This window comes from Ursus maritimus, unplaced genomic scaffold (assembly GCF_017311325.1).
Source record: "Ursus maritimus isolate PB19 unplaced genomic scaffold, ASM1731132v1 scaffold_12, whole genome shotgun sequence".
Lineage (NCBI taxonomy): Eukaryota > Metazoa > Chordata > Mammalia > Carnivora > Ursidae > Ursus > Ursus maritimus.
In genome coordinates, this window is record NW_024423564.1 from 21369221 (window position 1) to 21394324 (window position 25104).

At 38.1% G+C, this 25104-nt stretch overlaps 2 protein-coding genes across 9 annotated transcripts in view; one reads left to right on the plus strand and one right to left on the minus strand.

The window, feature by feature from the left end:
- Positions 1 to 4401, plus strand: part of LRRC39 (leucine rich repeat containing 39) — a 30200-nt gene extending 25799 nt beyond the window's left edge. For 5 of the 6 annotated variants that reach the window (XM_008697668.2, XM_008697670.2, XM_008697666.2 and 2 more), the window contains 2 exons: positions 806 to 945; positions 4145 to 4401. In XM_008697668.2, the coding sequence (XP_008695890.1) occupies positions 806 to 945; positions 4145 to 4200 (196 nt within the window). In that variant the 3' untranslated portion in view covers positions 4201 to 4401. Of the gene's footprint in view, positions 1 to 745; positions 946 to 4144 lie in introns of those variants that run through there. The other variant, XM_008697671.2, reaches the window with a different exon arrangement.
- TRMT13 (tRNA methyltransferase 13 homolog) lies at positions 2833 to 24994 on the minus strand. Of its 3 annotated transcripts, XM_008697664.2 has the most exons (12): positions 24732 to 24866; positions 22874 to 22955; positions 21995 to 22041; positions 21840 to 21906; positions 16571 to 16633; positions 16326 to 16395; positions 16064 to 16170; positions 15549 to 15716; positions 13559 to 13631; positions 8414 to 8488; positions 4926 to 5358; positions 2833 to 4625 (listed from the first exon to the last, which is right to left on the minus strand). In XM_008697664.2, the coding sequence occupies exons 2-12, from the start codon at positions 22874 to 22876 to the stop codon at positions 4430 to 4432; spliced, it is 1302 nt and encodes a 433-aa protein (XP_008695886.1). In that variant the 5' UTR covers positions 22877 to 22955; positions 24732 to 24866; the 3' UTR covers positions 2833 to 4429. The 3 variants fall into 3 exon arrangements, with proteins under 3 accessions (XP_008695886.1, XP_008695885.1, XP_008695884.1); XM_008697663.2 differs by lacking the exon at positions 22874 to 22955 and having other exon boundaries at positions 16064 to 16128; positions 24732 to 24994; XM_008697662.2 differs by lacking the exon at positions 22874 to 22955 and having other exon boundaries at positions 24732 to 24994.
- Positions 24995 to 25104: the final 110 nt, after the last annotated feature.

Here is a 25104-nt window from a genome sequence, read left to right on the forward strand (position 1 = left end):
CTTTCAGGAATGCCCTGGGTTGGTGACATTTTTATGAAAATTGTCTTTAGAACTGCTAACAAAACCTCGTGTGCAAATAAAAACCAAAGGCATAAAAATAGTGTTTGTGTTTCTTCTAAATGACTACAATGGACAAGGCAATTATGTTACAGATAGAGTAAATATGACGTTTTACTACGTTAATTACTCTCAGAACTCCCTCAAGTGTCTTCCTTCCAAAATTTAATTTCCTGATAGCAGAAGACATGAGAATTCACGTTAAATGCCACAACTATCGTAACAAATTCTTTTTCTTTCTTTCTTTCTTTCTCTTTCTTTCTTTCTTTCTTTTTCTCTCTCTCTCTCTCTCTCTCTCTCTCTTTCTTTCTTTCTTTCCTTTTACCAATTCAGTGGCTACTGAGTCCTGTACTTGAAATACAGTGATATATAGGACACAAGTCTATAAAATATGCAGAAACTTCAAGTTCATAGCATTAAATATATGTTTGAGATGCACTGGAATTGCTCTGGGAAGTTAAACTTTACCATATTAAATATATATTAGGGACTAATAGTCACTCTCTAAGCTTTAAAAATAAGTTGTCTAAAAAAAAATAAGTTGTCTAAAGCTAGTGGTTTTTTTTCTTCTGGAAAAGAAACTTGAAAGATTCTTAGGATTTATTACATTTCACCAAAATGTTTGGTTATTGAAAGCAGTTTAAAAAAAAAAAGTGATTTCGTGTATTATCATTTGATCTTTCCCCAGGGGAATTAATGTACACTTCTATGGCATCTATAAAAATACTGTTTTTTGGTGAACTGCTAGGTTTGTCAACTTCAGAGACAACCCATTGAAACTAGAAGTAACACTTCCTCCCAGCGAAAGCACAGATGAAGAGGAGGAACGGGAATTATTTGGCCTTCAGTTTATGCATGCGTATATACAGGAGTCCCGGAGAAGAGCAGGTATGACATTTTTATATAACATGTCAAATATTTGGTAGGAATGTGTATATATAGAAATTCCTTTATAGATTTCTCATTCTATCTTTTCTATCCAATTTTGTCCCTTGGTCAATATTGTGGGAGGAAAAAAGAGTGAAATTCCAATCTGTTCAGTTTTGATAAAGGCTTGGAGAGAAGTTGTAAAGATACTGGAAGTTTTTCAAGTGGTGACAGGAAATAAATTTCTTTGGCCAAGTCCTTGAAGCACAACCAAGTGAACAAAGATGTGATTCTTTTTTTTTTTTTTAAAGATTTTATTTATTCATTTGAGAGAGAGCGAGCGGGCACAAGCTGGGGGGTGGGGCAAAGGGAGAGGAAGAAGCAGGCTCCCCGCTGAGCAGGGAGCCCAATGCGGGGCTCAGTCCCAGGACCCTAAGATCATGACCTGAGCCGAAGGCAGATGCTTAACAATCTGAGCCACCAGGCGCCCCTCAAGATGTGATTCTTTTTTTTTTTTTAAAGATTTTCTTTATTTATTCAACAGAGATAGAGACAGCCAGCGAGAGAGGGAACACAAGCAGGGGGAGTGGGAGAGGACGAAGCAGGCTCCCAGCGGAGGAGCCTGATGTGGGGCTCGATCCCATAACGCCGGGATCACGCCCTGAGCCGAAGGCAGACGCTTAACCGCTGTGCCACCCAGGCGCCCCTCAAGATGTGATTCTTAAAGCTTCACTACCTCATTCTATCAGTTTGTCATATATTTCAGTGTACTCATGAACACTACCTTCCCTGTCATTTCCTTTTTCTACACTCCACAAATAGCAACACATTATTTTGCCTCGGAATGAAAAATATTAAGAGACCACAGATTTTTAACCAATAGTTAAAATGTGAGGTTTTGACATATAGATTTCAATCACTTCGTCTCTGATAATTAAGAATTAAACTACCTTTTCACTAAAGGAAAGCCTTTAACTTAAACCAAGATTAGAAGAGGCCAAAGAGATAGTTCTATTAATAAAAACAATGAAACAATAGTATAGTAGTAGAGATCATACTTTTATAATGCACTAAAACATGAAAAGTTTTTGAATCAAAAGGTCAAATTTAATTTATCTTCAAATAGCTGCTTTGGAGAAGGAGTTTAATCCAAGCAAACAAATGACAGTGTTTTAGCTAGAAGAGGTCATTTTTACCAACATCCAGTGGCAGGTATTAGGAAATGGTCATCTGATCTGTGGTAGTTAAGTCACAGAAACAATAGCACAGAAAATAGATTGGAGGACAAGTAAAGTTAGTTTGGGGCCTAGTTTGGGGTATATATACATACAAAACAGGTAGTAGATAGAATTGATGATTGAATGATGGGAAATGGTAGGACCCTAAGATTAATCTGTTTTTGGTTAGAGCAACTGGATGGATGGTGATGCTGAGATAAGGTGGTTGACGTGGAAGATGAGGAAATCTGACATAGTTGTGGGACATGTGGGAAGAAGCAGTGGTGTAGATGAATCTGAAGGTTCAAGAAGGGGTTTGCTGTCCCTGTAAATTGGGCAGGTCAAGGAATAGCAATATACGTATCCCACAGTTACTTCCTTATGGTATCTTAAGGGAAATAAACAAGGTTGGGGAAAACAAGAATCTTGACCTATAGCTTGTTGAAGGACAAGCTCATCTGTCTATAAGGTACTTGGTACCATTGTCAGAAACATCATGAAGCTAAATGGGCACAGGACTATTATCAGTATAACTACTGTTTGTATGTGTATGTTTTGTGAAACATAGTTGAGATTATGCCTGTTGCAGAATATTTTTTATTCCTGTGCATAAATTGTTGAATGATGCAAAACAGATTGTATGACACAAATGAGCATTGCCTGACCCAGTAAAATCACGTAAATTATTGAATGATGTATATTACCTTTATTTATGTTCTCTTGATTGGGCAGCATGAGTAATTAACTTTAGAAATAATTAAACTACGTTACTTTGATAATATTTTACATAGAACTTATAAAAAGAGAAAAAAGGTTACAACTTAAGCAGAGATAATTAAACCAAGTTTGACTATTGTTATTAAAAATACATTTGTGAATTAGTATTATTGACAGTATTTATTGAGTACCTACACTGTGCTTGGAGCTGTTTTAAGCATGTTACATGTGTTATCTCATTTGTTACAACAACCTTGTGAGGTAGGTAGTATTATTATTATCTTCATCATCCTCATTTTAAAAAGGGAAATTGAGGCACAGAGATTAAGTAGTTGCCCAAGGTCATACGTTGAGATGGTAGGGCAGGATCTGAACCTAGGCAGTCTCATAAAACATAGGAGATTAAAGTAGAAAAGCCAGGAATTAAAAATGGGCTAGGCTTCTATTCATAGATCTATTTATAGGATAAAAAAGTTACCTACGAATATCATTATAGTACCTAAAATTAGTAATTCTGATCTTTGTCTTGGCAAAGGTACCAGTGATTAAGATAATTTTTACAAATAAAGACAGAAATAAATGAAGGATAACATGAAGACAGTAACAGTCCTTACCATATGTTTGGTTTAATATTTGCTTGTGCATAGAAACTGCTTATGAGTTAAATAAGGCTGAAGCGTGAGGTGGTTTTTGGTTTCGTTACCTAATTCCCAGTTTATTCTAAATTATTTTCTCGAACGAGAGAATATACTTATAGTTGTGCTTATATGTATAAAAATGTCCTTTTGAAAGATATGATACCTAATTCAGAAGTTATTTGCAAATTTCAATTTGTGAATGAGGCTTATAAGTTATCTTTTTGGAAGTTCTAACTAGATAATTATTCAATTAAAAAAATGAAGTGAAACAGTTTATTTCCCTTGAAAACTATCTCTTCAGTTTTACTGTTTGTCATGGATAAATTCAGATAATATATAAATACATGTATGGCTCTGGAAATCTGAAGGTGAATTCATTAACTGATTGTGAACATCTCTGAATTGCTTTGCATTAGGAAAAAAAAAATCACAATTGATTATCCTTTCCAGTTTGGAATGGACAAAAAAATCCATATATAAGCCAAGTTCTCAGACTGGCCCTTGTTATAAATGGACAATTGATCATACATCTTGAATTTGAGAAGTAAAAAGTATTAAATAAAATCAAAAGGAAAATAAATTTCCAAAATCAACAAAAAGAGAAAGCTAATGTGCTAGTTGCGTATTGATGTGTTATGTGTGTTTCAGATAACCAAGTCAACTGTTCAACTACTTTACCAATCTCTATAAATACTGACGGATAATATAACTCAGGATGCCCTGCTGAAGAGAATTACTTTGAGAATTTGGTGAATTCGCTAACATTTGGACTTCTAAGTAAAAAAACAAAGCTATTACCAAAGTTCAATGAGGCCACAGGATTTTTTTAAAGTTCATATTATCTGCTACGTAAAGTATATTTTCATGAATATAAAAATACAATTAAAAAAAATTTTTTTTTGGTGGAAGACAGATGTTCACATTTCTTTTCCATTAAGCAGTTGTTTCTGGTGATGAAGAATGATTTGGTAAAGCAGTTAACAATACATTTTCCAAAGACACCAGAGGATCTGTATAATACTGTAAAGCAGGACTGAATCCTTTCTGCTGTAAATACTTGACTCGGCCTTGGTCAATCAGCAATTTACAAAGATGCCCTATTTTCTTCTTTTCTTCAACAGTAAGGAACCTAAACCGAATAAACACAAAGCATCGTTAAAATTCGTGAAAGTTTACAAAAAATTACTTCAGTCACTTCTACTGATTGATAAGTTCCTAAGTAACCTGCAGTATACTAGGTACTACGTCCCATGCTTCCAAGATACGTTTTATTTATGCCACAATAAAAGTATATTTTAATGTATTCTAAAATTGGATGGTAAAATGCATTTTTGTGAACAGATTCTTGGGGACATGTATCTACAAAGAAAGTCCAGCAATAACAAAATTTTCCTGCCCCGGTGTCGCGCATGTCCCGGCAGTCACTCACCCAGGCGCGCTCTCAGTGCTGTCGTCCGGGATTCTGCATCCCCCGTCATCGTGCTCTTCACTGTCAGCATTCTGCTGATCTTTGCTCTTCGTGGTAAGACTGGAGGCTTCCAAAGATGTTCTTCGCATCCCACAAGTCGCCCAACTACTCATTCGCTGGAAGTAGTGGAATTCCACTGCTCCAAGGCCTAGAGCCCTGAAATACTCTGTGCCCACATAATGTCTCCAATCACACCTGTGGTGACAACAGAGTGCAATAACAATGCCAGCCACAGGGCTCCACTTCTCTGCGACATTTTTCTCATTTCCTTCCTTGGCCAAAGTGTTAATTTCTTTTTCTGTTTTATCATTCTTTATGCGTTTGGCTAAAGGTTCTTCATTCCTTTCCTCACAACTGGCAGCATAGGTTTCAACCAAACATCGTAATGCAAGATCTGCAAACACAATTATGTGGCCCCCCCAAACCACATCATCTTTAAAAATAAGTATTTTTTACATTTATTCAGTAATATGGTTTCTAAAATCCCAACAACAAAAACCTGTTTAGCTTTATACTTGTAAGAATTCTTCCATGAATTATTCCATGAATTATCAATTTTGTTCATATTTGCTGTTTTCTCATTAGCATCTCATTTTCTCTAATGATTTATTCTACTTCCCCCCCAGACTGGCTGAAGCTTAAGGTCTACAGTCTGTAAAAGCTTTTAGTCCAACTACTCAATTTGGCTCTCATTTCTCCTCTGCTTGCTGAGGAAGGGAGTTGTATAGAAAAAAACCACTGATCTACACTTCCATTCCAGGGAAGTTTTTTTTTTAAAGATTTATTTATTTATTTGACAGAGAGACAGCCAGCGAGAGAGGGAACACAAGCAGGGGGAGTGGGAGAGGAAGAAGCAGGCTTCCAGCAGAGGAGCCTGATGTGGGGCTTGATCCCAGAACGCCAGGATCACACCCTGAGCCGAAGGCAGATGCTTAACGACTGAGCCACCCAAGCGCCCCCATTCCAGGGAAATTTTGAGCTTAAGAAACCCAAAGAAAGAATAGAGGGGAAAGGCATCTGCTCAGACTGATGTTAGGTGTCAGTCCTGAAGCACGATGTTCACAGCAAATCCTGACGAGCTGAAGAGCTGGTAAGAGGGAGTCATTCTGTGGAAAGCAGGACTCACTGAGCAGCCCTGCAGTATTTATGCATTCATTCAGCAAGTAGTTACGGAATGTCTTTCACGTGCCAGCTTTGCGAATGTAACGATGATTGTACACCTAAACTTCGAGGTGGGTGTGCTCCACATTAAAAAGAAAAATTTAAACGTAAAAGCTAAACAAATAGATTTTTTGATGACTATGACTATTTCCCAGTGAAGACTGCTCTATGGTTGACAATATTGGGAAGACCCCAAATATATAAGACCCGTATTTTCTGTCTGATTAGACCAGCATGCTGTGCCTATTCAATCAAAAACATATTTTAAAATTTTATTACCCTAAGATGTCATCAGTGACTATGACTTAATATTTCACTAGTAAATTTAATTCAATATATGAGTCGAAGTCAATAAACACTGGGAGAAAGGGATGGCTAATCTATTATTTCATAGACTATTATTTTCTGACAAAATATATTCAGTTTTATTTATATTGGATTTAAAGGATTTTCAGAAATGTGAATAACCAGAAAAATTATTAAAAGAATGAAGTTATTTTAGAATCAGAAAAAGCTTTAACAATCTATTTTTAACCCCTCCTTTATAAAGAACTTAAAGGACAAAGTGACACGCCAAAGAAAGGGATGAGGAAGCACAGCAAACTGGTGGTCAAAATGATTCATTCACAAACGCTTACTGTTTCTACTATATGCCAACCATCATGTTAGCACAGTCCCTGTGCTCAAAAAATTCACAGCATAGTGGGAGAATTATATAAACAAATAATTAAAATAACATAAGGTAAAGATATGCAGATGGAATTATGATAAACACTATGGAAATCAGAAACTGACATAGTATAGTACATCGGAAAAGTACACAGGGCTTCAATTTGCTGACCAGCAGAGCTGCAGGCAGGAAGGAGCAAAGGCTGGAAGGCAGAGGCCAGACTGATAGTCGATCATCCTATGAAAGAGCTTAGACTTTATGCTATAATCATCAGGAACTACTGAAGAGTTTTAAGGGGAAAGACCTATTAGGTGTGTAGCCAAGGGGTCTAAGTATTAGTAATTAAAGAACAAGTAGTGGAAGGAGACCATGAGAGAAAGAAGGGCATAGATGTAGGAGAAGAAGGGGAAAGAAGAATGTCACAATAGAGAAGGAAACAGAATTTCAAGAAGAGCAAGCAACTGGGATGCCTGGCTGGCTCAGGCTGAAGGCCATGCAACTCTTGACCTCGGGGTTGTAGAGTTCAAGCCCCACATTGGGTGTAGAGATTACATTAAAATACAATACAATAAAATAAAATAAAAAAAAATGAAGGGCAAGCAACTACAGCAGAGATTTTTCGGTAAGATAACAACAGAGTGATGAAGGGAGAATTCAGACAGAGTGAATCAAGAGGGGAAAGGGTGTGGAACAATGAAAAATGGCCAGTATAGATTATACTTCTGAGAAACTTGGGTCAGATGGGTAAGTGTAAATGAGTGTGCTTTCTTCCTTCCCCAGGACAGAATTGGCTTACATCAGAAGGCTCTTATGAGGGTCAGATGAGATGAGGTACATGAAAGTTATCTTAAAAACTATGAAGGACAACACAAATGTACAATACTCAAAGCCACTTCCCAGCCAAGTTGAATAATGTCTTACAGAGGCTCCAAGTTCCCTGTATGGGAGATGATGAAACCAGCAGGAGCCGGGAAGATGTAACAATTGTCAACATTCACTGAGCGCTAATAGGTGCCGGACACTTACATGTAACCTGGTAAATTATGTTATCTGTTTTATAGATGAGATAACCAAAGCTCAGAAAGGGTAAGTAATTTGCTGAGGTTACATAACATAGCTGAAAAGCCCATGCTCTTTCTACCTCACCATGCTACTCCTGACGGATGGATGTGCTAAGATAAGACATTTTAGATTTTATCTAACATTTCTTTTTTCATGTTCCCCAGAATCCTGGTACATAATCATCTTCTAGTGGGAGAGGTTTCAGAGTCCTTCCCAAGCAACTTCTTGAAAAAATCAGTAGCTTCTGGGGTAGAATCACAGAGTTTCCATAAATGAATTGTTTCCTTTTTGGTTGATATATAACCCCAAAAGCTTTAAGTCTCTTATGACTCAGTATTTACACAAGACACTCTTAATTCGTCCTGCAAAATGGCCAAAATAAGCAGATAAATAAGAAAACTCTATCTGATATAACCCAGCGGCAGTGCTACTATGAAGATTAATCAGTTGTAAGCACAGATGATATAAACTACTAAAGAGACTATTTCAATGACTGGGACCATGTGAAGCTAAAACTTGGTGTGTTCATCTAGACATTATTAGTATGTTTACGTACCTGTTGCCACACCACACAGATGCTTCCCAATTCCTACCACAGGTAGTTTTTCTTTGCTTAGCAGAGGAATCTTACCTGAAATAAAAGGAAATGAGAACCGAGTTAGCTCTCGTGAGACAAAACATTAGCAAGGCCTCCCAAAAGATAGAACTAATTTAAATCTTTGAATTTAAGGGCTGAAAGAGACTCAAACAAAAACTTCTCACTTTATAGCTGAGGAATAAGAGACTCACAGATGTAGTGACCTGATAAGCAACACAGAGGGCTGCTGACCAGCCAGACTTAAAGTTTCTTTCTTCTTTTTTCCCCCTTTCTTTCCCATGTTATTTCTTCTATACTGACTCAGGACTTTCCCCTGTTTAAGCCTTATTCTGCTAAATATTATTAACTCATTGATAAAAGAACTCCAAGTTTTCCCTACTAGAAGACGTCTTTTGAACAAATAATACATATGATAAACATCTATTAATAACATTATAAAATACTATATTCAGTATTATAATTAAACTGTAGTGTTTACTGTATCTTGATGTTCAAAAATAAGCATATTGTCTTAGCTTTCCACACTATTTTGAAAAAAAGAAAATATTCATAAGAGTCCTGAGAAACTACAAAAAAAAAAAAAAAGTCCACAAGGTAATTCAGTAAGATGTACTATATCACAGTTATGGCCTCCATTCCCCCCTCCCCTATTTATTTTCCTTATAAGATTCTGAAATGAAAAGTATGCTTCCGCCTACAAATCCAGCTACATCATCTAGCACAGTGAACAGTCCAATGGAAATACTTAGTAAATATTTCAACTTTTCTTTTGCTGCTTTCAAATGTTAGCATATTATATGCTAGGAGAAATGGTACCAAGTGGAATAGTTTGCCTGTGTCAGGGAATATAGAAGTTTAAATTAAGGTAGTTCAAGAAACTTACCATCAATTAGGGTGAAGGGAAAGGATGTCTAAGAAAGCCCTTCTGCTTTATGCTTGAAAATTACCTCATTTCCTCTCTCCTATTTCTTTGGGCTTGGAAAATAGGGCAGAGGAACTTCTGGGAAATGATGGTAGATTAAATGCAAATATCTAGTTTACTCTCTCCTAAAACTCCACCAAAATGAGGATAAAGGGATTTTTTAACATAATTTTTTATTATGTTATGTTAGTCACCATACAGTACATCCTTAGTTTTTGATGTAACGTTCCATGATTCATTATTTGCGTATAACACCCAGTGCACCATGCAATACGTGCCCTCCTTAATTCCCATCACCGGTCTATCCCAATCCCCCACCCCCTCCCCTCTGAAGCCCTCAGTTTGTTTCCCAGAGTCCATAGTCTCTCATGGTTCATTCCCCCTTCTGTTTACCCCCCCTTCATTCTTCCCTTTCTTCTCCTACCGATCTCCCTGCTATTTATTATGTTCCATAAAAAGATTTTTAAAAAGGTGTAAACTCACAAGATCTGAAAGAGGACAAAAGGAAACAAAAGTGGGAAAGGCTGTGACTCAACCAAATTTATTCCACAAATCTTCAAAAGGCTCAAGAATTGGGGGCATCAGGCACCTTGGCAGTAGAGCTGAGTAGCTACAATAGAAGAGTGTTGGTGGAAAGTCTGTTTAAGTAGTCAGATCCCCACCTTGTAGCTCCTTGGTGACTACTTCTTTCCCATGTGGTGGAAAACTGTAGACTAATTCTCTGGAGCAAGTAGAACAGGAGGACAGTGGATTGCGGCACAACAGGAGGTTGAAAGTTGAAGTATGGTAAAATAGCAGGAGTCAGTGAGTGTGCATACTAATTTCCCTAGCTTGTGTTCCCCACGGTGTCCCAAGATGTTGGTAATCAGACCTTTACCCTCTAGGTAGGCGATCAGAAGAGTTTCTCTGTGGAATCTGACTTGCCCAAGAGGAAAGATCATACCTTAGGCAGATCACCCCAAAGTGGAGCTCAGAGTCAACAACTCCACCTGAGGACTCAGAGCTCTGAGTCCCACAACCCTAAGAACACACCATCAAGGAGCACCCGACGTTTGAGGACAGCCTCTAAGTCAAGAGACTAAAAATAATGGAAAAGAACAAATTGGTGAAACCAGATTATAAAGGGAGAATAATTCTTTTTTTTTTTTTTTTAAGATTTTATTTATTTATTTGACAGACATAGAGACAGCCAGTGAGAGAGGGAACACAAGCAGGGGGAGTGGGAGAGGAAGAAGCAGGCTCATAGCAGAGGAGCCTGATGTGGGGCTCGATCCCATAACGCCAGGATCACGCCCTGAGCCGAAGGCAGACGCTTAACCGCTGTGCCACCCAGGCGCCCCAAGGGAGAATAATTCTAAAAAAACCATTATTAATATCCTCAGAAAGATACTGTAATTATAAAAAAGAACAAGATACAACAATAAAGGTAAATTCAGAGAAAAACTATGAGAGAAGAAATTAAGAAAGTTGGAGAAATTTTAGAAAGTATAGAAAAAAGACCAAAAGACATAACACAGAGAAGTCAAGAGAAGTAGAAAACCAACCCAGTAGGTCTAATAACTAAATCATAAGAATTCCTCCATAAAGGGAGAAAAGAAAAAGTCGAGCAGAGAAAGTTATGAATGAAAGAATGCAAGGCAATTTCCCAGAAAGCTGAGAACACCAGACTCTCTAAATCAGGATTTCTCATCCTTGGCATTACTGACTTTTTGGCCCCAATAATTTTGTCGTGGGGAGCTCTCCTATACCGTATAGGGTATTTAGCAGGCCTCTGGTCTAGCATGATCTCTGGGTGTAGCCATTAGATGCCAGCAGCATGCCCACTGCTATGACAACCTAAAATGTCTCAGACATTGCCAATGGGCCCTGGAGGAAAAAGTGGCCTCCACTGAAAACCACTGCTATAAACGAAAGAGGCAAAATAGATAAAAATATAACCATATGAGGGCATATCATTGTGAAAATTTTCAACACTAAGGACAAAGAAGGCCCTATACATTTCAAGAAAAAAGCAGATCAAATACAAGGGACCAAGATTCAGAACAGCACTGAACTTTTAAATAATACTAGTGGGAACAGAACTTTCGAAATTCTAAAGGAAAATGGTTTTCAACTTAGAAATACAAATACCCAGCCAAGCCAAGTATAAAATAAAAGATGTTTCCGGACAATGCAAGGTCTCAAATTTATCTCTAATGCAGTGTTTCGCAGGAAGCTACAGGACTAAGTACTCTGCCCGAACAGAGTAAACCAACAGAGAAAGATGTGGGAAAAGATGTGGAGAAAGAAATTCCCACCCAGGAGAGTGAAGGAAATCCCCGGGTTGAGACTTAAGAGAGTTTTAATGTGGATCATTGTGCCCCAGGAACAGGAACATCCAGTCTTGATCAGAACATGTCTGAAGCATACAGGGGAGAATTTTTCAGGAAGATGGAAACTAACAATACTTGGTGAATGTATTACAACAAATACATTTTTCGAAGACCAAGTAAATAAATTATAAATTATCAATTTAGCAAACAATAAAAAATTATACAGGATAAAGTAATTTACTACACGGTCCAGCGATTTAAAAAATGATTTAATCATTTAATACATATTAGAAAGATGAGGAATGGGAAGTGTTTGCACTTGAGGCGGGGCAGGGGTAGGAAATCTTCATCTTCCATTGGGAAAAACCAATAGATAATGCTTGGGGAAAAAACGGGGGGCAGCGAAACAAAAGCCAGTTGTTAGATACTTCAGATAAGTATAAAAATTCACCTATAAGAGGTAAACGTGGTTGGTTCTGAAGAGAGAGCTGTGGCAGGGAGGAAGTGGCTGGTGCTGCTTTTAAAACAACCTGAGAACGTGCAGAACTATTTTACTCTTAACCACACATACGTAACTTTAACAAAAGCCCAAAAAAGAAAAACAAAAATACAAAAAAAAAAAAAAAAAAGAAAGGGGGTGGGGATGTCTGCAGTGAACTCATGCAAATGATACTTCCTATTCTTTCTCTTCCCCGAAAATGATGAGTCAATTCCAACCCTGTCACTCAGAAAGGAAGAGAAGTCCTTTAAATAAATGTCACCTTCTCATTTCAAAACTACCTTCACTCACTCTTGGTATGTCATTAAATAAGTCTTTTATTTTAAATAGTAAGAAAAAACTGAAGTATGGAAGTCAGGAGATTATAATTCACATTTTCACTAGTGGCTATATTTTTAGGTAGGTCACTGCTTAGCAGGAAAAAGATTTCCCAGTTAATGCAAATTTTGAAAGGGCAGTATTGAACTAGATTGTAGATATTTGCTCCTTTCTTCTTATCTTTCTCTCTTATTTTGGTTTAAAAATATGGAATGGGGGCACATGGTGGGCACAGAAGAAGAGTGATCTAGAAACTACTTAATAAATATGGTAGGCTACTTTTCAGTATGCTTAATAAGAATTCAACACATAGCATAAAAACTTGTCTAGGATTTTCAATATATTCGGTTAATAGCTTTAAATACAGTGATTTATATATAAATGCTGGGTTGCTTCACAAAGCTGTATTAATTAGTGGATGGAAGAGGTTACTAGGATATGTTTGTATTAATATGAAAAACTATAAAAAGGTACAGAAAAGGCACAAAGAGAATGATTAAAGGGGGTGTATGTGTATGAAATATGACTTCCATGGAGATTCTTTAACAGTTTAGGTAAAGTCATGTTAATTGTAGGCAGAAGGCACTAGCCTTTCCGGTGGGGGGGGAGGGGGGCAGAGGGAGAGGGAGAGAGAGATCTTAAGCAGGCATGGATCCTGAAGCAGGGCTTGATCTCACAACCCTGAGATCATGACCTGAGCTGAAATCAAGAGATGGACGCTCAACTGACTGAGCCACTCAGGTGCTCCTGAACAGACTCATAATTAAAAAGGACAAAGAAATAACGTAGGGACATATTATCAAAACTCTTAAACTCTTTCCTACTATGACGCTTCGCTTCTAATTGATACTGAAACCTCATTTTAAAAAGTTCTAACCCTAATTCAATTTACATTTATCCAAATGTTAGATATAACATTCTATATTAACAATGCATTAATTTTAGTTTGTTTTCCCTGAAGCACTGTTCTGCATGACTGGATTTCTAAGCAACCCACAGAATCTGAAACTTCTATGATTTATGGTAGGGCAACTGAAAGTTATGCAACTTACTCAAACACAAGTGTTGAATATCAATTTGAAGTCTCTCAAATACTGAATTCTTCCTTCTGTGTTTGCCATCTACCTGCACAAACAGAACATTGTCATAACAATAGCTTTTTATGTTTAAAAAAAGCTTTATGAAATTAAAAAATTCTGTTTTCAAAATTCAGAGGAAATAATTTCCCATCTTATTTTTTAATATTTAAAAAACAGATCACTAATTTAAAAATTTAAGATTGTATATTCTTTGGTGAAAATTCCAAAATAACAGTATCATACATTTTTAAAAGGCTTGAAAATGTTATAAATTATTATGTATAATTATTACCTTTAACTCTAAAACTCCCCAATTCACTGATGAAGGAGCTAAGGTTCACAGATGTTAAGTGACTAACGTAAGATTACTTGCCCGCTCCTTTGCCTTTGTTAGCTGCTAATACGCTATTTTTGGCTCATTCTTCTTACTCTCTCTGGAAGATCACAACCACCATTCTGGTCTATGTCCATGTGCCTATGACTTACAAATCAACACTGTGGCCCAGATATTTTTAATGAGCACCAGACACATATCTAGCTGTGAACTAGAAAGCTCCACTTCAATGGCAAAATCATTCAAAACTGAACCCATCATCTCTCTCCCCAAACCTATTTTTTCTCTTCCTTCTTTTATATTCCCTACCTCAGATAAAAGGCACCACCAATCACTTAAAGCCATAAAGTGTCACCTGAAATAACTCCTCTCTCATTCTTAGTGACTAATAAATCACCAGGTCTCCTTGCTTCCAAAATCTTAGCATTTCTCATATTCTTTCCCTCCCCTCCATTCCACTGCAACAGCCTCAGCTCTGGCCCATTTCCTACTTGGATTACTGGATAATAATTATCTTGTTATTAATTTCCCTACTTCAAGTTTTAGACTCTTCTGATATAGCTTTTATGGTACTGCTAGGATGAACTTTAAAAGAACCTTTTTATTTTCTTCACCAACTCTTACATATTCTTTCAATCGCCTCTCAGCTGTCACTTCCTCCAGGAAACCTTCCCTGACCCACACTACACTGAGGCTAGTGTTCTGTCTTCATGCTCCTAAGGCCTCTGGTACTTACCATTATCATAAGAGACTTAGCATACCACACCAAAATACTCGCAAGTCTGCCCCACTAGGTGTAAGCTTCTCAAAGACAAGAACTACATCTTGTTCCACTGAATCCCCAGCATGTAGCAGGATAAAGTCGAACTCCTTCCCTTGGCATAAACCAGGACACCTTCCAGAGTCTAGCCATCGTCTCCCATCTCATCACCACTGAACTCCACTTGGGACCATGCATTCCCATCACACAGAAGTGTTTCCACGTTTCCTTGTTGTCTTACGTATTTGGTTACACTGTTCCTCAAACCCTCTATCTAGGAAACACCAATTCTCCTTTCAAGATAGAACTCAGGCATCACCTTTTCTATGTAGCCATTTGCATCCCTTCCCTGCAATAAAACATGTCACTCCCTCTTTTGAAACTGTACTGTGCTCTGTGCAGATTTTTTCATACTTTGATACTTTTCTATAATCATTAATTCGTCTGTCTCTCCTTTCTAAATATCAGTAATAGAGCACAGGGACCTTGTCTTGACTTTATCTACCCAATGTCTGTCATGGTGCCTAATGGTATGCTCAAGAAATATTTACTGAATGAATAGTTAGTAGGTGGCACAGGTAGGTTAGAACCCAAGACTTTTAACTCCTAGCTTGAGCTTGGCCCTTTCTACATATTTTCTTGTCTCTGCAAATAATTTTAAGGGCACACCTCAATGGACTTAAAATTTAGACTATAAAAAACTTATCTTCAGTTTAAGTTATCAATCTAATTGGAATAAAAAGCCATATCAAATCAACACAAAAAAATAATTTTCTTTGAGACATATTTCTGAGTATCATTGTTTCTTTTTTTAACAAGAAAAGTGCAAATGAAGTTTGGTTACTAATACACTGCATGATTTCACTTACCTTGAATCTCGTGGTCACCTTTTCTACTAGAATGAAGTGAACTTTTTCAGCATCTTTTAAGGCAATATCAACCCAATGAGATAATTTTCCCTTTCCTGCTCCAAACTCAACAAAGCATCTTCTTGGACCAAGTAACTTCAATTTTTCAATGTTACCTAAAATAGAAGCCTGCAAACTTCACAAGATTATTTTATAAACTAGAGCAAAGACATTTGGCTTGAATGGGAAAATAGCAAGGTAATTTCTACAAAAGGCAGCATGTCCACATTGATTATTTTTGTTTGGCTTTAAATTTTTTCCCTTGCTTTGAAATTTTTAACACATAATACTCAGAACCATATCCATGCCAAAAGATTTTAATATATGTTTACACATATTTTTTGAAATGGAAAGATTTTGTTCCCTGTACGATAAACTAAACAAAATCTCATTAAGAACTATATTTAGAAAGAATGTTAGTTTTTGACAAATGAAAAAAGGCCAATTTTAGTATAGTTACTATGGCCTAAACATACCTGCTGTTTCAGGTGTTTGGTTGCAGAATCACCATTTTTAGGGTCATTAAGGGCATCATGCAATGCTGGATGGGACAGAATTTGATCTTTAAGTGGAGAGTTCAAACCTGTGCCAAATATAAGCACAATAGCTTAAGCAACCAAACATGAAACCGTGGGGCTCTGAACAATGGTAGGAACATCTTGTAAACCACACTGGTATCAACTCATGTGGCGTCTAATTATTCTAAAAATTTTAACTTGGAACTGTAGGCAGACTTACCTTCACTTGCTTTCCGCAATTTCTTAATTAAGTTTTCCAACTGCTCTTCAGAGAGAGAAGAAATTGAAACCTATATACAAAAATGGGGCATGAGCTTGTCTGGGAACTAACCATCACTAACAATTCTATAGGAAAATGCATTCTAAATTCAAAACAATTAATTTATTCTAAACAAAAACTGGAACACAGCTTATTCACAGAAATAGCTTACAGACACCTTTTAAAATTAAATATTAAGTACTTACTAATTGTTCAGGTATTTCTGTTTCATCTTTTAAGCCTGCGTTAATATCTTGAATAAAGAAGTCCTTAATAAAAACAAAACCACAACAATACTGTTATTAACGTGAAGAGCTCACAAAAAATTAAGGTGAAAAACTGATCCTTCCCTTCTTCCCATACTCTGTACCTGCCATCCTCCCTTTCTCCCATTTATGAATTAAGTAATTACTGAGCACCTATGTGGTCCTTAATTTGCTTTGGTGCTGAGGACTGAAGTAGAGAACAGAACCAGAGTAGAGAACAGAACCGACAAAAATCTCTTATGTTCATGAATCATACATTCTAGTGAGCTGTTATCTGAATAAATGTTTATAGTCTAAAGGAATTTGTTAGTAATTTGTATTAACGTTTTCACCTGTCTATAGCACAGATTGAGGACTGTGTCAGTTTTGCTTATGATGTTACAGCAAAAACAACAAAGTACCAACTACACACGGCTGTTTATCAGACAGGCAGCATGACTCAAAAATAGAGATAACATACGATACTATAATGGTTTAGGTCTGATTTCTTTTATTTTAAAATGCTGATTAAAATAAAAAATAGAAATGTACTATGACAGTATGTTGTTTAAATTAACATAGTAAATCTTTCTAGTATATCTTCAGAGAGAAAAATTCTACCTAAGTATCTAGATCAGCATTGTCCAACAGAACTATCTGCAATGATGGAAATATTCCATATCTTCCCTGGAACATGGCAGCCGTTAGTTTTGAAATATTGCTAGTGTGAGGAATTGGATTTTCAATTTCATTTTAATTAGCTCGAATTAAATAGTTACACATGGCTAGTGGTTACCATACTGGACCATGTAGATATAGAAGAATCAAATAATACTATTTCTACAAATCCTGTTCTAAAAGTAAAAGCTACTCCTGGGACTTATGCATACGAATCGGCTTTTGTTATACAGGAGGGTAACATGCTGACTGTGTGTTGCTGCCTTTACTTATATGGATAATAAGGATACTGGAGACTAGGTGGAATAGGTGAAGACAGTAGGTATTACAATGTTCTGTTGAATGACTGGAAAAACTGTAATAGAAAATTAGCTAGAACTATTATAATTTGACATACTCTTAGTTTAAAATGGTTGCCAAGAGTGCCCCAGGTTAAGTTGTGCTGTGGGCTAGATTTTTTTTTTTTTAAAGATTTTATTTATTTGAGAGAGAGACTGAGAGAGAGAGAGAGAGAGAGAGAGAATACGAGCAGGACAAAAGTAGAGGGACAAGCAGACTCCCCTCTGAGCAGGGAGCCTGACATAGGACTCGATCCCCCAACCTGGGCCAAAGGCAGACGCTGCTGACTGAGCCACCCAGGCACCCTGTGGACTAGATTTTTAAATGTGAAAACTATTTATACAGGAGAAACTTATCACCAATTTACTTTCATTTGGCATGCAGAATTTTTAAAAAAGATTTATTTATTTTAGAGAGAGCGAGGGAGTGAGAGTGAGTGGGGGAAGCGGCAGAGGGAGAGAATCTTCAAGCAGATTCCCCACTGAGCATGGAGCCAGACTCCCGGCTCGATCTCATGACCCATGAGATCATGACCTAAGCCAAAACCAAGAGTCAAAGGCTGAACTGACTGAGCCACCCAGGCACCACAATGTATAGAATTTTTAAAAAATGATGAATAGTTTTACAAAATAAACCAGGATAGTGACAAAACTTTGCCTGGGTTCCAAGTTTCACGTTACACATAATGCACTAGATAAATGCCATTCTGCATTTTTTTTCCTGCATCCTGTCATCCCATTGTTCTCCTTCCTTTCCATGGTCTCCTGGCATGCAATGGAGTCTGTGCAGGGCTATTCCATTTCTTCTTTTTTTTTTTAAGATTTATTTATTTGACAGAGAGAGAAAGAGCACACAAGCAGGGGGAGCAGCAGGCAGAGGGAAAGGGAGAAGCGGGCTCCCAAGTGAACAGGAAGCCTGAAGCAGGGCTTGATCCCAGGCCCCTGGGATCATGACCTGAGCCAAAGACAGACGCTGAACTGACTGAGCCACCCAGGGGGGTAATTCCCTTTTTAATAAATTCACCTCTTCTCTCAAACTTTTCCCAGAACACGTATTCCACCTGTTTGCCTGAACTAAAACCTGGCACTTAGATAAGTTAGCTAATCTCCATGCATACTTGAAAGTAAAGGCAACATTCTTTCTTTTTTACTAAGGGGCTATCTGGGGTGGTCATCTTTTTTCTTCTATAGATCTTAATGTAAAAATACTTCCTGTTAAGTTTATGTCATCTGACCTAAGCTGGTTCTCAATTGGAACGCATTTGGAAACGTATGGGGCTATCTTATTGTCAAAATGACTGAGAGGGGTTACTTGGAGACAATTCTCCACGGGTCTCTCAATTTTCTGCAAGTGTTACAAGCAAGACACACCGACAACCTTTGTTCCACACTCTCTTTTCAAGGACATTTGTATACCAAGCAGTCTTGGAAGACAGAAATAGTGTCTCCTAGAGCAGATCAGGCCTGCTTACAGTACAGTATAATAAAGAAATGTCTACTTATGGAACAGAGGTCAGGCAGGTTTCCTTACTGACCATTTTATTTTATTATTATATTCTAAAAGATTTTATTTATTTATTTATTTATTTATTTATTTATTTAAGAGAGAGAGAGAAAGAGCATGCATGTACAAGGGGGGAAGAGTTGAGGGGGAGGGAGACGGGGAGGGAGGAGGGGAAAGAATCTTAAGCAGACTTTGCACTGAGCACAGAGCCTGACGTGGGGCTCAATCTCATGACCCTGAGATCATGATGGCCTCAGCCAAAATTAAGAGTTGGACCCTTAACTGACTGAGCCACCCAGGCGCCCCTATTATTCTTTAAAGATTTATTTATTTGAGGGAGAGAGAGAGAAAGAGCATACACGTGAGTGGGGGCTGGGATAGAGGGAGAGAATCCTCAAGCAGACTCCCCTCTGAGCACAGAGCCCAATGTGGGGCTCAATCTCATGACCCATGAGATCATGACCTGAGCTGAAACCAAGAGTCAGATGCTCAACTGACTGAGCCACCCAGGTGCCCCTTTACTGCTCATTTAAAAAGAAATGTATTTCCTAAGCTTGGGGTTCTTCGGCTGTGACATAAACTATGCACAAAAATGTGCAGCATTCACCTAGGCCCTGACGACTCCATGGACCTCAGGGAACAAGGGGAATCAATGCAGGCAAGAAGCCCATGTTACTTGCTGAGCAGTGAGTAATGAAGTCCTTCGTCTCTGACTTAGGAGTCTCTTCTGCCAGCATCCACAAACCTGTGGCAGTCTAATTTTTAATTTTTAAAAATTTTTTTATTTATTTTAAAGATTTTATTTATTTGACACAGAGAGAGAGACAGCCAGAGAGAGAGGGAACACAAGCAGGGGGAGTGGGAGAGGAAGAAGCAGGCTCATAGCGGAGGAGCCTGATGTAGGGTTCAATCCCATAACGCCAGGATCACGCCCTGAGCCGAAGGCAGACGCTTAATGACTGAGCCACCCAGGAGCCCCCAGTCTAATTTTTTAGCTTGAAAATAAGATTACACTTCAGATCCTTCATATTCCTCACAAGTGCCTTTGCCATTTGCTGCTCCGAGTCCAGGAATACTAAATACAGGGATGCGTTGAAATACACAGGACATGACTATACCACTGGAAATGCCAAAAGCCCACTGAGGGTAGGAGCAGCTCACCCTTCGATGTCAGTGTCACCTAGAGTTCTGTCTCATGCTCTATTTCCTGCCTATCTCTTGTCTCATCTTCACTCAGCTCTCCCCTTATATTCTATACTCCAGTCATGTGCAATGCCCAGTCCCAGATAAAGCTATCAACTCTCTCACTTCCAGGTGCCTACATATGTTTTTTTTCCTTGTCTGGTTGATTCTCCTCCCACTGCCCCCCTCTTTTTAGAGGGAGGAGTGAGAGAGAAAATCTTAAGCAGGCTCCATGCCCAGTGTGGAGCCTGACTCGTGGCTTGATCTCACAACCATGAGATCATGACCTGAGCTGAAATCAAGAGTCGGATACTTAACCAACTGAGCGACCCAGGTGCCCTTGGCTGATTCTCCTATGACACTCCTTCAGAGAAGCCTCACGTCAGTGAGTCCTTCCCCATCTCTCTCATTCCCTATTTCTCCCAAAAAACGGTTAAGCTCTTCTCCTTTATTCTTTCATAGTACTCTGTATTGAATCAATTTTAAACACATAATATTGTATTTTTTGTCTCTCCCCACTAGATTGTAATGTTCTTATAGGCAGGGTGCTTGATACAATGTCTGGCTCAATATTTATTGAATAACAAGTTCCTCCCCCACCCTTCCAATCTCTTACCCTGGGTAACTTAAAAATCCAAGGCTTTACCTATGACTTGTATGTATTTGACTTCCAAACTAACCACTCTATTGACGTTCAGACTAACATAGCCAACTCTCAGCTTTTATTCACCAAGTTTTGATTCTGCTACTTAAATAATTCTTGCATTTATTCCTAACCCTTTTCCTCTTTCATTAGTCTCTTATCATGTCCCACCTGGATTTTAGCAACAGCCCCTAACTAGTCCTTCTAATTCCAAGCTATCTTCCCACACTGCTCTGAGAGAAAGTTTTATAAGCGGTAAATCTGACCACACCATTCTTCAGCTTAAAACCTTTCAGTGGTTCCCCATATCTTTCAGAATAAAGTCCACGTTCTTTGAAAGTCTCAATGTGGTTTCCCAGTTTGTCTTTGTGCATACAGTTCTCACCTACAAGGACTCTTCTTCCATTTCTTTGCCAAATCAAGACACAGGTCAAGTGTTACTCCCTCTGGGAAGCTTTTCTTGACCCCTTGGATATAATTTTAATTTTTATACAAGTATGTGCTCTTATGACATGTACTTACTTCTTTCATTGAACTTATTAAGATCAATTATTTACAAGTTAATTTACCAGTCTCAAATAAACTCCTTGAAGGCTGGGACCATATTTTATTGAAATAAATTTAGTAAGCACTAAGTAAATATTTGGAATAAATTGTGAAATTACTCTCTAAACAAGACACTTATTGCATAAAATTTTTTTATCTGAATTAGGATTATAAGTGGATTCACAGTCTGATGTCCTATATACACTCAAATGCATTTACCACATTCAAGCCTTCTGAGGCCAGAGTCTTGTTAAGTATTCACATTTGTAATCAACTAAGTATATATAAACATTATATACCACATATTTCACCTTTCAGTTTTACTGATCAAACACTTACAGGTTTTGGCTTCTCTCTTGAGTTACATTTTTTCAAATGCTTTGCTAGTTGATCTTCATATACTGTGCTAAATTTAAAGAGAAAATTATTTAAAATAAGACCTGTGACAATTATTCTTTCTAGCATAGAAAAACCCTTATCTGACCCATACTTACTGTTTTGGATCTAAAGGACACAGAATTCTTTTCCGAGCATTTTCTTCCTAATAAAGAAAGATGGTATGTTGACTTGGATGAAAAAGATCAAGTTCATTGCTTACAGACATTAGATATAACTTTAGTGTAATCATAAGCTTATACATTCCCAAAACAAGGTAAGGAAACCTTAGAAGGACATTAATAAAACATTGGCAAGATAAGGTCATAGAGTTTAACAACAAAAATCTCCAAAATAGCTAGTTTTTGTATATATGAGCAAATACTGCTTTGGACAAGGGTTTATAGCATTAAATAGGTTATAGAGAAGGCCTACATATGGAATTTTGAATCTATGATAGCATGACTATAATTTGCACTATTATTTTATATTAATATATTTTAAAATAATATTTTACAGTTTCTCTTGGGGGGGCAAAACCACCTTCACTTAAGAACCAGTGGGTAAAAATGTGTACAAGTGGTCTCAGCTGTATGATACTTAAGACAAAAAGATGGAAACATAATGCCCAATTAGATCATAAATCACAGATTCAGTAGGACACCCACAGTTGAAAACCAAATGTAAAGTGTTTCCCTTGGTGTCTTGCAACGTTTCTTCAAGGGACCAATAACAACATTCCTTCTTCTCTAGGAATACCAATCGGTTTGTAAGGAACTAGTCATATTCTACTACTGTCACTAACTGCATTCATCTTTGAGATGTTTCATTAAGGTCAAGTATAAGGTCTTAGAGTGAAAACAAAACTTTCTCTTACCACAAATCTCACTTCTAAAAATTTTATTATTTTATAAATCTCATTTTTTGATCAAGGGATGTTTGCTGGTCCCCTCAAAACCACTCAATACGACTGTAGGTATACTTCAAAGAGTTCTCACCATGAGTCACAGGTCTCCCACATTCCAAAACAAGAATATGTTTGTTTCTGTATGCTTCACTCTAGGCAAGTATCAGGCAAATCTAAATATGAAGTAGAGTTATGGCTATGATTGACAGTAGCAGATGAAGGAGCTCTGGGGGCTGTTCTGTACTGGATATTGCCAGGGGTAAACCATCTGACTAACAGAAATAATGTCAATTAATACTGGACATCCAGAAGGCATGAAACCAGGTGCTTGCCTATTTGGATTCTAAAACTGATTAAACAGGTTCCTCTTCTACAAGCATTCTGCTCCTCTTGTTCTTAGTTTTATTTTTCTATCAAATATATTCTAAAGAAATACACATACACAAAAATACACAGTGGACTCTTGAAGGGGGGAGGGGCAGCCACCCCCTCATTGACAACTTCTGGCTTCTCAAAAAATGAGATTTAAAAACTTTTTGATTTGGGGCGCCTGGGTGGCTCAGTCGTTAAAGCGTCTGCCTTCGGCTCAGGGCGTGATCCTGGCGTTCTGGGATGGAGCCCCGCATCAGGCTCCTCTGCTGGAAGCCTGCTTCTTCATCTCCCACTCCCCCTACTTGTGTTCCCTCTCGCACTGGTTCTCTCTGTCAAATAAATAAATAAAATCTTTAAAAAAAAAAACAAAACCTTTTTGACTTTACTAATAGTCTACTGTTGACCTGAAGCCTTACTGCTAACATAAACAGCTGATTAATGCATATTTTTTGTCGTACGTATTATACACCGTGTTCTTACAATAAAGCTAAAGAAAATGTTATTAATGAAGTCTTAATAAGGAAAATACATTCATAGTACTGTACTGTTTATGAAATCCATGTGTAAGTGGACTGCACAGTTCAAACACGTGGTCAAGGGTTAACTGCACACACACACATATATATATATATATACACACACACACACATATATACTTTTTTTTTTAATTAAAGACTTTATTTACTTATTTGAGAGAGCGAGAGAGTGCACAAGCCGGGGAGAGGCAGTGGGAGAGAGAGAAGCAGGCTCCCCCATGAGCAGAGAGCCTGATGTGGGGCTCGATCCCATGACCCTGGGACCATGACCCACGCCTAAGGGAAACGCTACCGACTTAGCCACCCAGACGCCCCAAGGGTCAATTGTATATTGACAGTGCAATTATATGCATCATAGTATTCTCAAACAAAATTGTACGCCTCCTGTCTTCAATTTTAAAAGGAAAGTCAATTCTTACATGATTTTAAATCTTTCCTTCCCCCCTTCAGCAGTTACAAGTTGCTTTAAAAACACCGTACTCTAATTTTTTTTTTAGTTTTTAATCACTGCGTGCTCATCCGAAGTGCACTCCTTAATCCCCAACACCTTTTTCACCCATTCCTTCCCTTTCCCCTTTAGTAACCATCAGTTTGTTCTCTACAATTGAGAGTTCTGTCTAGATAAAATTTTTAAAAAGTTTCTCAACCGCATGCACACGAAGTGATTATTATTCACAAAACAATCAGAACACAATTAGTGAAACCTTGGGATCTTTGATCTCTATTCTTTCTAAACTACCTTTTCCCATCAGGAAGGCGGAGACTGGGCGGAGTGTGTGAGGCGGTAGTTTAGCGTAAAACTAAGATCTACCATTACCATAAGTTAGTATCAAAATAAACGGGTCACTGCTGGCGCTCTAGTTAGTGCGAGAAACACTGCACTTCGCTAGGGCTCATCATCGCTCCCTGGGGAGAGCAGGGCTGCGCTTAGTACAGAAAAAGCTGGAAAATCCAGGGAGCAGAAGCAGAAATCTGTCGGAGGGGAGTTGCCGGACCAAGAAACTTATTTCGAACTCTCCAGAGGGTAGGGCAATACCAGACCTCCGCGACTCCAGCGTGTTCCCCACAGAATCTTTTCCCTGCTGCCACCACCATCCTGCAGAACCGCTTCTTCTTTTCCACATAGTAACTGCACCGACCCTCAGCCGGAAACTCAGTCGTGTGCGGGGCCGGCGCAGAAGCCGCCATAATTCAGGGTTCGTTTAGGGTGGTAAGCATCGGGTGAAGAGAAGAAAAGTTCTCCGATTCCCTCGGGTTCCCTTCCCTTAACAAATATGGCTGCCCGGGTCCCGCCACGCAGGTTAATACCCGGAACTGCCTCCCCATCCTCCGCAAAACCGGAAGAAACTGATGGTGGCTGACGAGGTCCAAATCTCCCCCGCCTTCCCACTGTTTCTGTTTCCCCGCCTCCTCA